Source organism: Mustela putorius, unplaced genomic scaffold (genome assembly GCF_011764305.1).
Source record: "Mustela putorius furo isolate JIRA1106 unplaced genomic scaffold, ASM1176430v1.1 tig00003834_pilon_pilon_pilon, whole genome shotgun sequence".
In the NCBI taxonomy this organism is placed as follows: domain Eukaryota; kingdom Metazoa; phylum Chordata; class Mammalia; order Carnivora; family Mustelidae; genus Mustela; species Mustela putorius.
The window spans coordinates 971,362-985,226 of NW_025421987.1; the positions used below are offsets into that span (position 1 = coordinate 971,362).

The 13,865-nt window shown below is 32.4% G+C and overlaps 1 protein-coding gene across 1 annotated transcript in view; it reads right to left on the reverse strand.

Moving 5' to 3' along the window:
- Positions 1 to 13,865, reverse strand: part of NCAM2 (neural cell adhesion molecule 2) — a 513,860-nt gene that overhangs the window by 17,156 nt on the left and 482,839 nt on the right. Inside the window, exon 16 of the mRNA XM_004770518.2 lies at positions 1,341 to 1,545. Coding sequence (XP_004770575.1) covers positions 1,341 to 1,545 — 205 coding nt within the window. The remainder of the gene's footprint in view (positions 1 to 1,340; positions 1,546 to 13,865) is intronic.

Genomic DNA, 13,865 nt, shown 5'->3' on the forward strand with positions numbered 1-13,865 from the left:
AAAATCAGGGTAGTAGTTCTGTGGGACAGGGGGAGGAATATGAGTTGTCTGGGTAGAAACATTAAAGAAATTTTAAGGATGATGTTAAGTTTCTGAATTTTGGTAAGGCTTAGGTTATACAGATATGAACATTTGTCAAAACTCATCAAACAGAATATTTTATGCATTTTACTCTATGAGTTTTACCTAAAGAAAACATTAACAAATTTTGAACTGCATGCAACGATAGGCAAGTTGAACTGTGTAGGGGTTAAGTGTATGGATACCTTTGAAATGCAAGTAAAATAATGGATTGAGGGACAGATAAATATGGGATAAGAGAAATATAATGAAATATTTTTTATAGAATCCAAGTAGTTGATAAATGGTTGTTGACTATAAAATTCTTTTAACTCTTTTGTATGTTTTAGACGTGTTACAGAAAGAGTGTAATATATAAAAAAGTAGAAGAAATGTTCTTAATTCTTAAGAATAGTTATTTTTGATTACAGGTTTAATATACACACATATGTATATGTATATAAACACACATACACATATACATTGTGTATTTATATTACATGTGAGTACGCATGCTCTCCTGTGCCTTCTAACTTGTCTTTACATTGAGCCTATTGTACTTTTGAGATTAGATTCAAATCTAGCAAAACACCACTGAACAAAACAAAAAGTATTTAAACCCCCTGCTAGCTGCCCTTTTACATGAGAAAGGACTTTTCTATAGAATTCAGCTCTATATATTTTTGGGGAATTCATACTCTAATTGAATGAGATGCCAACAGAGAGTGCAAAATTCTAACATATAGTCAGCTTTTGATCAAAATTTGGAAGATTAAGTACAGAATCCATACTAATGTATTGCATAGCTCATACAACAGCTCTATTCAACCTTGAAACTTCTATGTAGTGATCTCCTGCATTTGAAGGAATTGCCATAATTACATTTTTACTCAGTTTACCTGTTTTTAACTCAGATTACTGCTGGTGTTCTTCTTTTATTCAGTATAAACTGAAAAATGGTAGGAGAAATCATAAATACATTTGTACTACTGTCTGTATTTCTATTTCTTTTTTCTAATTCTATTTAAATCATAACAGTAATTATTTTTTTGGTGTGGATCCTATTTTTAGATTTATTTCTTAATAGTCTGTTTTCAAAAGCATTTGGCTCTCTAACGTGTTATATTTAAGGTCATGAAGGCTTAAAGTCAGAAAGCAGACAGTACAGTGTCCAAGGGTCTTAGAGCCAAGCTCTTTGCTCAGAAAAAAAGTCCGCGAAGAAAGTATGCAAGCTTGACTATGGCACTCGTGTAATGTAACGCGCTGCGAATGCTACTTACAGGTATGCAGCTTTGCCTTCTTCGAGTTCTTTACTTTTCCCACTAGAGCCACTTTTCTTCCCGCACATTCTCCTCGTGATGCACATCAATAACCCGCATTGTCTAATAAAGAAGCAGCTGACGTCCGTTACCACAAGGATTAGCAAGAGCGCCGCCACGCCCAGGCCAATGACTGCTCCAAGCCCAAGACCATTAAAAAGCGTATCTTAAAAAATAAAAGAAAATAATTTTACTAAGCTCCAAAATGAGAAAAAAATAGACAGTTATTTTGAAAATAAATCTTAATGAAAGAGTTGGGAAAAAAGTGATAATCACTGGCCCGTTTTTTATTTCATAATTGTTGGGAACCATTCTCTGCCTTTCAAACAGTTTTTTAAGCAACTGACATGTGAATGATTTGCAATATTTTTTCAGACTTCATTTAGAAAAAGAAAAAAAAAAAAAGAAAAATTCTGAAGTAGCTCTTTCCAATATCCTTCTTGATTCCCTGAAGGGAATATAATGAATATTATCACATCCCCAACTGTACTCTATCAGAAAGTCACAACCACTAATGGATCATCACATTGTTAAAAGGAAAATATAGTCAAAACTCCTGTAAAAGAAGATTAAGTAAATGTTCCATATGGAATTATCTTAGCTTTAAAACTTAAACTTGCAAACTATGTGTGCTCTAAGCACTTTGTTTTGACAGAGAACACATTTTAAAAATCTCTATATTTTGAAATATTTTGAAAAATCGTCACTTTAGAACAAATGGTTTACTTGCATTTTTTTCAGTTAGTATTTTCATAAATCATTTTAGAAGAGAGGCAAACTTTTATAGAACTATGATGCTTATGACCTTTCTGAAGCGCATCATGGGAAGGTAGGGGATGATGGGAGTCAGTTTTCCTTGACAGGTGGTTGCAAGAACTGCTAGAAGTAATACAGAAATTATCCATGAAAGAGATGACTGGGAGTAGGATGGAATATGCTGACAGACACGGTAGAAATGGCATTAAGGACAGTGGTAGTGAAAATGAATGAAGTGTTTTATAACTATAGTTGAAGATAAGTGTAGACTACACAGCCACTGCTGTGTTGGCACAAAAGTAAGTACCATGGAAAGAGGTTAAACTGGTGATACTATGTTATCTAGAGGGAAAAAAAGAATTCTTGTAAGACAATTTTAGAGAATGACACCTTTAAAAAAATTATTTATTTGACAGAGAGAGAGAGTACACCCAGCAGGGGGAGTGGCAGGCAGAGGGAAAGGGAAAAGCAGGCTTCCTGCCTAGTGGGAAGCCCCACATGGGGCTGCATTCCAGGACTCTGGAATCATGCCTTGAGCTCAAGGCATATGTTTAACCCATTGAGCCACCCAAGTGCCCCTATTAAAAATGATTCTTAACCCAATTGGGTTAGCATTTGCTTACATAACATTATAAAATTATAATCATCTTTTTTAATGATAAAATACATTTATTACTTAGCATCATAATAGCATCTTAAGTATGTAAAATGTGTGTAATACAAGTGAAAGGGAGAGATGTAGACTTCATTTGGAGAAAATCACTTCTGATAAAATACATATGCAAAACCAAGTTTTTCTAAGTTATATTTTTAGAATTCAGTGTAACATTTGAATAATGAAAAGATTGTGATCTGAAGGAATCAGTATAACTTTTTATTTCAAGTCAACAAGCTGGTGCTGAATGATGACACACCTGTCTGAATCCTAGTTGATTTTTCTACCAAATGACTGAACCTCACATCTATATTTGTTTTATTTTTATTCCCAGGAAATACATGTTTTATTAAATATATATATATATATATATATATATATATATATCTGTGACATGGTTCCTGGCACTTTCCCAAGGCGATCTTGTGGTTGGCCTGTGCTGGAACATGGAGGTGCTTCTGTAGCATCTCTGTGAAGTTGCAGGTGAGAATTCCTTAAGGATCTTATCAACATACTTGAAACTTTCATGCCCAAGCAAATATACTTTTGATTATAATTCTTTTATTTCTGATAAAGAAAAACAGGAAACAAACATGTAATTGTGTTGGAGGAAAATTAGTTTTTTCCTGCCATTCTCAGAATCTCCATTCCCCATCATACATTATCATACTATTTAGGAGTATTGCCCAGCTAAGATATATTAGCCCAGCTATAATATTTAGGAATATTGCCCAGCTAAGATCTAGAGAAATTACTAGTTTCCATAGCACTGTTCTCTTATCATATGAACCCACTTTGAGGGAAGACTGGAGACAAAAGTATTTTCCAACCATGGGAATTGTTGTTGTTGTTGTTTTCTGCAAAGTTCCAATATGCAAATGGAGAGTGAGAGTCTAAATGTTATTTATCAATTTTCAAAGATATATATATAGGTAAGATTGAAAAAAAAAAACTAGTGTCTCATGCTATAAAAATAATATGTTAAGCAAACCAGGCTTTTAATAATTAAAACAATCATTTTATACATTTTATTCCATTATCCATTTTTAAATAAAAATGATTCTTACCTGAATGTACCATTACAATATAATAAGGACAATTCACTTATGAAATTTCTTTGATTGCATGCAAAGCTAAAATTTTTTTTTCAAAATCCACAGGAATTCATTTTTATATATTGCACATGATTCAAAAACCAAAGCTCAGAAAAGAGTTGAATTTACAAATCTGATTGGGATTAGACCCTCTGGACGTATTGACTGAATAACCCTCTGCTTTAAACTAGTCACTTCTCTGCTACTTCACTTAGGTTTCTCTCACATACAGAATGGTTCCAGGCAATAAATCCCACAGATCAATGATGATCTCCCTTGCCCATTATTAGATCTTCATTTTCTTCCTTCCTTCCTTCCTTCCTCCTTTCCTTTTCTTTCTTTCTTTCTTTCTTTCTCTCTCTCTCTCTCTCTCTCTCTCTCTCTCAACTTAGGCTTCATACCCAACATAGCCCAGTGCAGGGCTTGAATTCAGGACCCTGGGATTAAAACCTGAGCTGCCCAGTCACCCCTTTATTTACTTTTTTTTTTTTAAGGATGAAGAGACTGGATTTCTACTTTAATGCCCTAAACCTGGTGTCTACCACATATTGCTGTATATCCTTGGGTGAGGCTGCTAACTTCTCTAAGACTGCGATGCCACTTTATTAAAATGAGGAAAATTACAGAAACAACAACAATCACAAACTAGATTATGGGGTTTTTGGAAAGACTTCTGTGAATATAATAATGTACCTAATACCTTTAGCATTTATTGCCCAGCACAGAGTGAACATCTAACAAGTATTGGCTGTATTATTATTGTTGTTGTTGTTGTTGTTGTTATTGCTGCTACTATTGTTTTGCTAGTGTAAAATTCCAGGGAAATGAGGTTTTAGTGGAAAAAAAAGACCATCTAAAGTTAAACTAGTCTATAAACATATTTCTTTCATTAGCACTCTAATGTGGGACACTTTCTCTTATTAACCATTGATTAGTCTCTTGGAAATACAGTAATTTTTACTTAGGCTTAGCTAGTTAGCTTTTAAATGATAAATATTTTATTTATGACCTTTTAGCATTAAACCGGTATATTGATCCGTTTCATCTCCATCTTTAGAAAAGCTCTTAGAAACATATTTGTAAAACACCTTATGGTAAAAGAATACTGATACTAAAATAGCTATTACATTTTTCTCTAGTGAAACAAAATTATATCTTTTTAACTCATGATTATAAATGTTGAAGGTAACTTGAAGGTATTTTTATGGGAAATCAAGTAGTTCTTGTCATTGCAGAGGATAGAATGTATAGTAAATAGGCTTATGTAATAGATTTGTAATTTTCTTTTGAAAGTTATGGGTTTTTTTTAATTGGTGTAAGAATGTATTTAAATGATAATATTTTCTAACAGCTCATGAAGTTAGGTTATAATAACTATGACAGCCAAATTTTCTAATGTTTTTATTTTATTTTTATTTTTTCTGACACTTATTTACTCTGATGGGGAAATGAACTTACTTGTCTTTAGCTTTTTCACAAACAAAATCATGACTACATGTAAAATTATATCACTAGGTTTTTTGGGGGGACTAATGATTTATTTTTCAGTAACATACAGAAAATACTTTCTTTTTAAGTTAATTACAGTTTTAATTATTGAAATAATTGAAACTGAACATAGCAATCATTTAAAGGATTTTAAGTTCAACTTTTCATTTTTAGCTTTCCAGAGTATTTACACATATGCTTTACAATAAATGATATGTTATGATAATTTTTACAACTCCCTTACACAAGAAAACAATGTTATCAGCTCTACTTTACAGATAAGAAAACTGAGGTCCAGAGAGTACTGTGGCTTAAATCATAGGATAACCCTTGAAATTAGGTCAGTACAAATTAAGACTATTTGACTTCAGGTTTATATTGTTTATACCTGTGTTAGATGTATTTTGTAGATCATCAAATAATCAAGAGAGGAATAACATAGTAAATAAATTAAAATGGATAATTTTTTTACAGAAAATGTCTATTTTTTCCCCACACTGATAGAGGAGGAAGAACTATTTAAATGATGTACAACAATATAAGTCATTTATTTATGTATTTTTGCTATTAGCTCTCTTTTTAGTGATCATTTTGTATTGCTCTTTGAAAAAGGGGATTTTATATTAGAATTTAATAAAAAATAAGAATTACAAAGTTTAAACACCTATTTTTTGGTATATATTTTATTATTGAAAGCAAATAGGAGAATCAGGCTGACTGAATTTGTATAATTTCCCTCCCACCTAACCTTCTATCCCATGAAATTTATAAATTGGCAAGCTGAACTAATACAAGTCCCCAACCTTTAAGCAATCATATCCTAAGTGAAATAAATACATAAAATCAAAGCATTAAAATAAGAAAAAAGAACTTCATTATAAATTTGTCACATGCATGTCTTCATGTTTCTGCTATAGAAATCAACTCACAACTAAAACACTGAATTAATTTTCCATGAAATTTATTACATTTGATAATACTAGTTTTTCAAAAATCTGTATACTATATTCATAAAAGCAGCCTTGTTTTTTGGCTCCTTAAATAGTTTAGCATTTTATTTAATTTTTCCAATGTGTACATATAATCGTCTCCAAGTAGATTAATAATGACTTTCAGACTTGGAAAAGTAATAAAAACACGAAGAAAAAAAATTTGTTTTTAATCTAATAGGTCCTAAAAATGGAGATTTCATTTTTCCTCCCAGAATAGTGGTAGTTATTTCTGTAAGAGATATTCCTAAATATCAGTAAGTAAACAGTGTATTAAAGACAAGAAGAGGGGCGCCTGGGTGCCTCAGTGTGTTAAAGCCTCTGCCTTCGGCTCAGGTCATGATCCCAGGGTCCTGGGATCATGTTCCGCATTGGGCTCTCTGCTCAGCGGGGAGCCTGCTTCCTCCTCTCTCTGCCTGTGTCTCTGTCTACTTGTGATCTCTGTCAGTCAAATAAATAAATAAAATCTTTAAAAAAAATAAATAAATAAAAAATAAAGACAAGAAGATATTCAAAAACCTTTTGGTGTTCCTCATAACATTTCTAGGTACTATATCCTCCAAAATCACAGTAGGTTTACTTTTCTCCTGCTTAAACATACTTTCTTCATCCTGCTCAGAGTAACACACTTTCAAACATCAGTTGGATCTATGGAAAATCTGGGTGTAAATCCATTCACATATATGTTGACATATATATGTCTTATCTGAAAAGAGGTGAAGCAAGTAGCTTTTTGCAGCTGGGTTCCATCTAAGCCATGATACCCAGGTACTTCAAAATCAGACATCTGGATTATCTAAAGACTTTGTGGCTGCATAGTTTAAAAAAAAAAAAAAAAGGACTATCAAACCATTTATGCTTCACAAACTTTCATTGAGTACCAGCCTAATTAGTGTAGAACTAAATGGGCTTCCTGTTATGTGCTAAAATCGAAATAATAAAAATTAACATAAATCTTTAGGTTTATACATTCTTTTTTTTTTTTTTTTTTTTTTTTTTAAAGATTTTATTTTATTCATTTGACAGAGAGAGATCACAAGTAGGCAGAAAGGCAGAGAGAGAGAGGAGGAAGCAGGCTCCCCGCTGAGCAGAGAGCCCGATGCGGGACTCGATCCCAGGACCCTGAGATCATGACCTGAGCCGAAGGCAGCGGCCTAACCCACTGAGCCACCCAGGCGCCCCAGGTTTATACATTCTTTTAAGTCTTTTTTTACTTAAAAAATGCAAGTTCCTAAAATTTAATTTTATTCATTAATTTCCAAACAATTCCAGCCAACGAACAAAAGAGTAAGACTTTTATATTATCAAGGGCATACAGTGAATAGTAAGGGCTTTCACCAGGATAATGTTAATCTTGCATTATAGAAGGCACACACTAGGGTAATGCATCCTTAAAAAAAAAGATACTGCTCTAATTTAAAAACTACCTACCATCCTTAAGGATTTTACACAGTTTGTCATTGTGTTGTTAGATGGGCTATTTTCAAAAAATTACCTGTCACTTACAGACTTGGGAATTATCTTAAATTGGTAAATTAAATTTATGTTTTGTGATTTTCTCCTAGGATCCCCCAAATTAACAAAGAATAAAAAGGTGTAGCAGAGGGGTGCCTGGGCGGCTCAGTGGGTTAAGCCTCTGCCTTCTGCTCAGGTCATGATCCCAGAGTCCTGGGATTGAGTCCCACATGGGGCTCTCTGCTTAGCATGGAGCCTGCTTCCCTCTCTCTCTCTGCCTGCCTCTCTGCCTACTTGTGATCTCTGTCTGTCAAATAAATAAATAAAATCTTAAAAAGAAAAAAAAAGTGTAGCAGAGAGAGCAAAAGTATAGGAATGAGACAAGGGTCTAGACTGGTTCAACAAAATAATTTAAAAAAAATTTTTTTTTAAGTTATACAGGTTGTAATAAGTTTAACAAGTTTTAGTAAGTTTTGCAATTTCAAGAGAAATGTCTTATTATGCAATGATAAGGCTTTGTAATCCCTACTGGGAACACTGACTTGTTAAACAGAACCTAAATCATATGAGATTTGTCTTTGGACTTGATAGTCTTCATCTAAACTAAATGGGGAATCAGGCATGTGTAAATGTGATATTTATGTATTTTAGTCATTTAGAAAAAAATCATTCCAAACATTAGGAGAAGGAAGGGAAACACGAAGGGGGGGAGGTGAAAGGGGGAGATGAACCGTGAGAGACCATGAAATCTGGGAACCAAACTGAGGGTTTTAGAGGGGCGAGGGGCAGGGTGTGTGAGCCTGGTGGAGAGTATTAAGGAAGGCACATATTGCATGGAGCACTGAGTGGTATACACAATGAATCATGGAACACTACTTCAAAAACTAAGGATGTACTGTATAGTGAATAACATAACACAGTAAAAACATAGAAATAAATAAATAAATAAAACCAAAAATGTATGTATATTTGAAAAAAAAAAACATGACTTTCAGGTCAGCTTGGTAGACATAATCACAAATTTAAAAAGTAAGTTTTGATTTATTTATATTATAAAATTCGCTGTTAAAAGGGAAGTGTTAAAACCACAGATATTTCAGTCTGAACACAATATCTCACACTATTTCCATTTCTCCAAATACCACATTTCTCTCTGCGTCATGACCATGGGCCTCCTGCATTTATGGTGCCTGGGGTTCATTCTTGAGTTGATGGATCTGTTCCATTTTAATTCATATTTAATTGCCCTGTTTGAAATAAAGGTTTGGACTTCTAAGGTTTCCAGGGTCTGGTTAATAACTGTATCAATTAGAAAGAAGGAGGACATTGTTACAAATTGCCTCAGCAAGGAGGATTAAAAATACCATTTTCCATTAATTTAAAAAATTTAAAAATCAAGCAGCAAATTCAAGAGCCACTGTAATTGGATTTTATATTCTTTGTACCCTCTAAGGTACTTTTATTATTGCTTCTGTATTGCGTACATCTAGAAAAAAATGGAGTGTACTCTCTTAAGATACATGTTTTTCATATAAATTATAAACAGGTAACTTTTATGACATATTTATACTTTGATAGACACAATGCAAAGCAATGTATTGTTCATATTTTGTGGTTCACTCACTGCATTAGCTATAACTAAATCATGATTACAATTTTATTCTGTTACATTATTGGTAAAATGTGGGTAAAATTCTCATGTATCCTAGCTAAAATATTTTTTGAGAATCATATTATGAAAACAGTTTGGGAATTCCAAAGCACCATAAAAATGCATTATTATTTCATGTGTTATACTTACTACTTTATGCTCACTTTGTTTTAGTAACTTCTTATTTTTGTTTTTGTTTATAGTACTTTCTTTTAAAAAAAAATAGAACTTTTCCACTTTTACCCACAACGTTCCTTGATTTTAGAAACAAACATTTCAATTTTGCTAACCTTTATGAACAATGATGCATAAAAATAATTGTAAATTCATATTTACATTTTACAAGTGAATTTTTATTATTGTTTTTGATAAATTATCTTTATTAAGGCCTAAGGTTTTAGATCATTTTCATTCTTCCGGTTTTAGACGTGCATTTCACTGTGACTAGAACTCAACATGGTTAAATATCATTCCTATTTAATTGTTATTCAAGTAGCAGGTTATCTTTCTCGTCATTCCTATACTACTGTATGTCAAATGAAAATCTGTCTTGATCTTTGTAAGAGTAATGTTAAAATAAATGAAAGCAAAAGAATTATTAAAAATTCTCTTATTGTACTGACGGATGAAATTAACTTTTGCCTGGTTTGGGATAAAAATATATTCTTTTATTTTTATTTATTTATTTTTTTAAATTCCCTTCCGTAATTCACTTGCCTTCTTTATCTGATCGTCAGATTTTTTTGTTGTTGCTGTGATCGTTATTGTTTCTTTTGTTGTTATAGTTATTTTGTGCATCTTAGACACATTTGTCTTCACTGAAATAAAAAATAAGATTGAAACTTTCAACAGATTATTTCTAAGTGAATCAAAACCTCCTCCCTAAAATAAAGACTGTACCTCTTTTGTGTTCTTTTTCTCTGTCATATTTGGTTCCCTTTTAGACAGCGTCTAGTATTCATGAGATAATGAAATCATTTACATCATTCAGACTCCTGACAAAATGCACTTATTAGCAACTTTTTAAGTTCACTCAAGTTCTTATTATTCAGATATTTAACTGCTTAGTGAACTAGCTAAATGAAATCTGTGGATACAGCATGAATTTTCAGGCATGCACTTTCCTTCTCTTTCTTTCTTTTCGTTCTTTCTTTCTTTTTCTTTCTTTCCTTCCTTCCTTCCTTCTTAAGATTCTGTTTATTTTACAGAAAGAGACAGCAAGAGAAGGATGTGGGAGAGAGAGAAGCAGGCTTCCTGCTGAGCAGGGATCCTGATGTGGAGCTAAATCCTAGGACCCTGGTATAATGACCAGAGCCAAAGGCAAGTGCTTAATGACTGAGCCACCCAGGAGTCCCTCAGGCATGCGGTTTTCAATGAACAATGTTAAGAAAAACAGTATGCAGTACTAGTAATATCTTGTATGGCTGTGAAAGAGCATTGTTACCAGGGAAAAGAAAACTGCAGAGTTTTTTTTTAGAAAGGATTGTATTTTGGGAAATGAATCTTAGGATTTTAAAATTCAAAATCTTGGAAAATATATATAAAAATGAAAAGTTATAGTTATGAGATAAGTATATAAATGTATGAAATTACACTATTTGTAAGTGTATTGTGACCAGTCTGACATATTTTTATTTTTTAGGATCACCTACAAGTAATTTGCTGTGCATTAAAGGGGCATGTATTGAGTTTATGGGAGCTCTCTCAATAATTTAAAAACAAATTATAAAAGTTCATGTCAGAGAATAATACTTGATAATCCTTGATAATACTGTTTGTGAATCCACACATTAATTTAAAAGGGATATTTTCAGATTTAAAAATATATATATTTATTTATTTTAGAGAGAGCAGGAGGGACAGAGCATGTGGTGGGAGGGGAGAGGAATAGAGGGGGAGATAGAGAAACTCACTCAGATTCCATGCTGAGCTTAGAGCCCAGTTCAGAGTTCAATCTTACAGCCCCGTGATCATGACCTGAGCCAAAACCAAGAGTTGGACATTTAACCTACTGTGCTACCCAGGTGCCCCTGAAATTTTCAGATTTTAAATATTGTAATTCATCAATAATTTTTCAGTATTATTCAAGTATATTAACAAAGCATACTGTGGTTACATCTGTTTTAAGTCCTCAAGCTATTTTCAATACATTTTAATAAGGTGATCATGTTTTTTCTAGGTACACTCCGTTAAGCAATATTGATGTAGATGGTTTCTTGCTTACTATGAAATTTCTTTGGAGGAGAGTGAAGTTGTATTATACATTACCTATTTCTTAGCACTGTGTCTCCATTTTTTTAGTTATTTTGATTCTCATGTTAAAATGTTCTTTACATGTATAACTATTTTTATGTATGTATATATATATATGACATATATATTAACTAAATGATAATCCAAAATTTCCCTTCAAATCCTTCTCCCTACTAGGAAGTATTGTTTGGGAGAAAGTGAGTTAAGAGAGCAGCACACATAAACCAGACTTTTATCTATCTATCTATTTATTTATTTATTTGTGTTTACTATTTGATTTAGGGCAAGATAATTAGCTAATTGATGATATTAGGTTTGATAATGGGAAGGAAATTGTAAACATGTATATTATATAAATGGTATTTATAATTATAAAACTCTATATACTTTCCTAAGAATGTCTTTTCCTATATAAGTTTGTTCACAAAGGCAAAATTATAAATTAACTGTCTTTTCAAAATATTTTCTAGTCCTTTGATATCATAGAAATATTTTTGCCCAAGGCTAAATTGGGCAAAAATACAGGACCATCTTTTATTCTAGCACAATTTTATTAAAAATCTTTATCAAACAGTTGTGAAGATCAAATATGAAAAAGGCAAACAATTCTCTACTCTGGGGACTCATATGAATTGGGAGAGATGAATAAGACATGTAACTTAGAAACTGAAATGCAGTGCAACTGTTTGCTTAACTCGTGGTAAAAATTAGTGTGGCCTGAGCAGATAGGTGGGAAAAGCATATAAATTAATAGTTAGTGGTCAAGCAAGACATGATAGAGAAGACAATGTTTGAAAAGTATTGAAGTATGAGAAACTTTCCAGGTGATGAAAGGAGTTTATTTCAGTCAGAACACGCTGTGAACAAACATGGAGATGTATGAAAATAAGTGGCATGTTTTGACATTAGCATAGATAAACAAATATTAGAGGTGAGATATTGAGTATGATGGGTACAGGTTGGAGTTAAGTGATAAAAGTGATCAAGTTAGTAAGAATGGACCCTGCAACCGAGTAGATAAACAAATCACCCAAACCAAAATTGACAACCACCACCACCACCACCAAAACCTCACAAGAATGACTTTTCCCAAAAGATGGCCGAGAGTTCTTAGAGATACATAGGAAAGTAGACCCTGTTGCAGGGAGGGAGCTAGAGGAGGCCTGGGCTATGGCTGAGAATGTCTGGTCAGTCTTCCCTCTTTCCTATTCCATGCCCATTTCCATTATGCACCCAGGCTTGTCCATCCCTGCTTGATGTTTGAAGCAGTGAGGAAATAGACTCATCCTAGAACATGTGATTAGCGATTGACTCAAGATTAGATAATGAGGGTCCATTAATATATTTTAAAAATTAATATATTTTAAAATAATATAAAATAATATTATCATTCTCATAATATATATTTACAATTACATATAATTATTCTGTATACTTTTAAGTGGAATAACATTGCAAGTGGCTAATCACCTTCACACCATTTGTTTGTTTATTTTTACTCTACAAAATCCCCCTTAAGGTTTTAGTATTTATATTTTGGGAACAAATCCCTATAAAAAGGAACACTCAAAAATATAAAGTTATTATTGTTCCATGGGAGTGTTGATGGAAACCTGTTACACTCTCAGAAAAAGTTAAAATAATATATTTAACATAAGAAAAAGAATGAAATAAAATGTGTTAATTTTTTTAAAAAAGTTGGCTAAACACTAATAGATAACAGCACTTTTTTGATAAATGTTTCAAATAACTGAAAACTTTAGAAATGAATATTTGTAAGTGTTTCACAAATCTGGTACAATGATAAACCATGAGAGATTGTGAAATACCTAAAGTCCTTGCACAACAGAATACCTATGCCCTTAACTACACTGACATTTCAAATCGCTAAGTGTACCTGTGTAGAAACCACTGACCCTTTCACAAAAAAATGAAAGAGATACAAAATATTTTATATGTCATATTTATTCAAACTTTTGAAATTTATTCTTATTTATTCACTGACTCCATACGTTTTCCATATGCAGTTTAAATTTTATGATATGTGTCCAGTTTTCTTTGGTGAAAGTGATTTAGGTATTTCTTGTAAGATAATGAAGGTTTGTATTGGCTTATAGGAAAAAAACCTTCCTAGACTGGAATGAA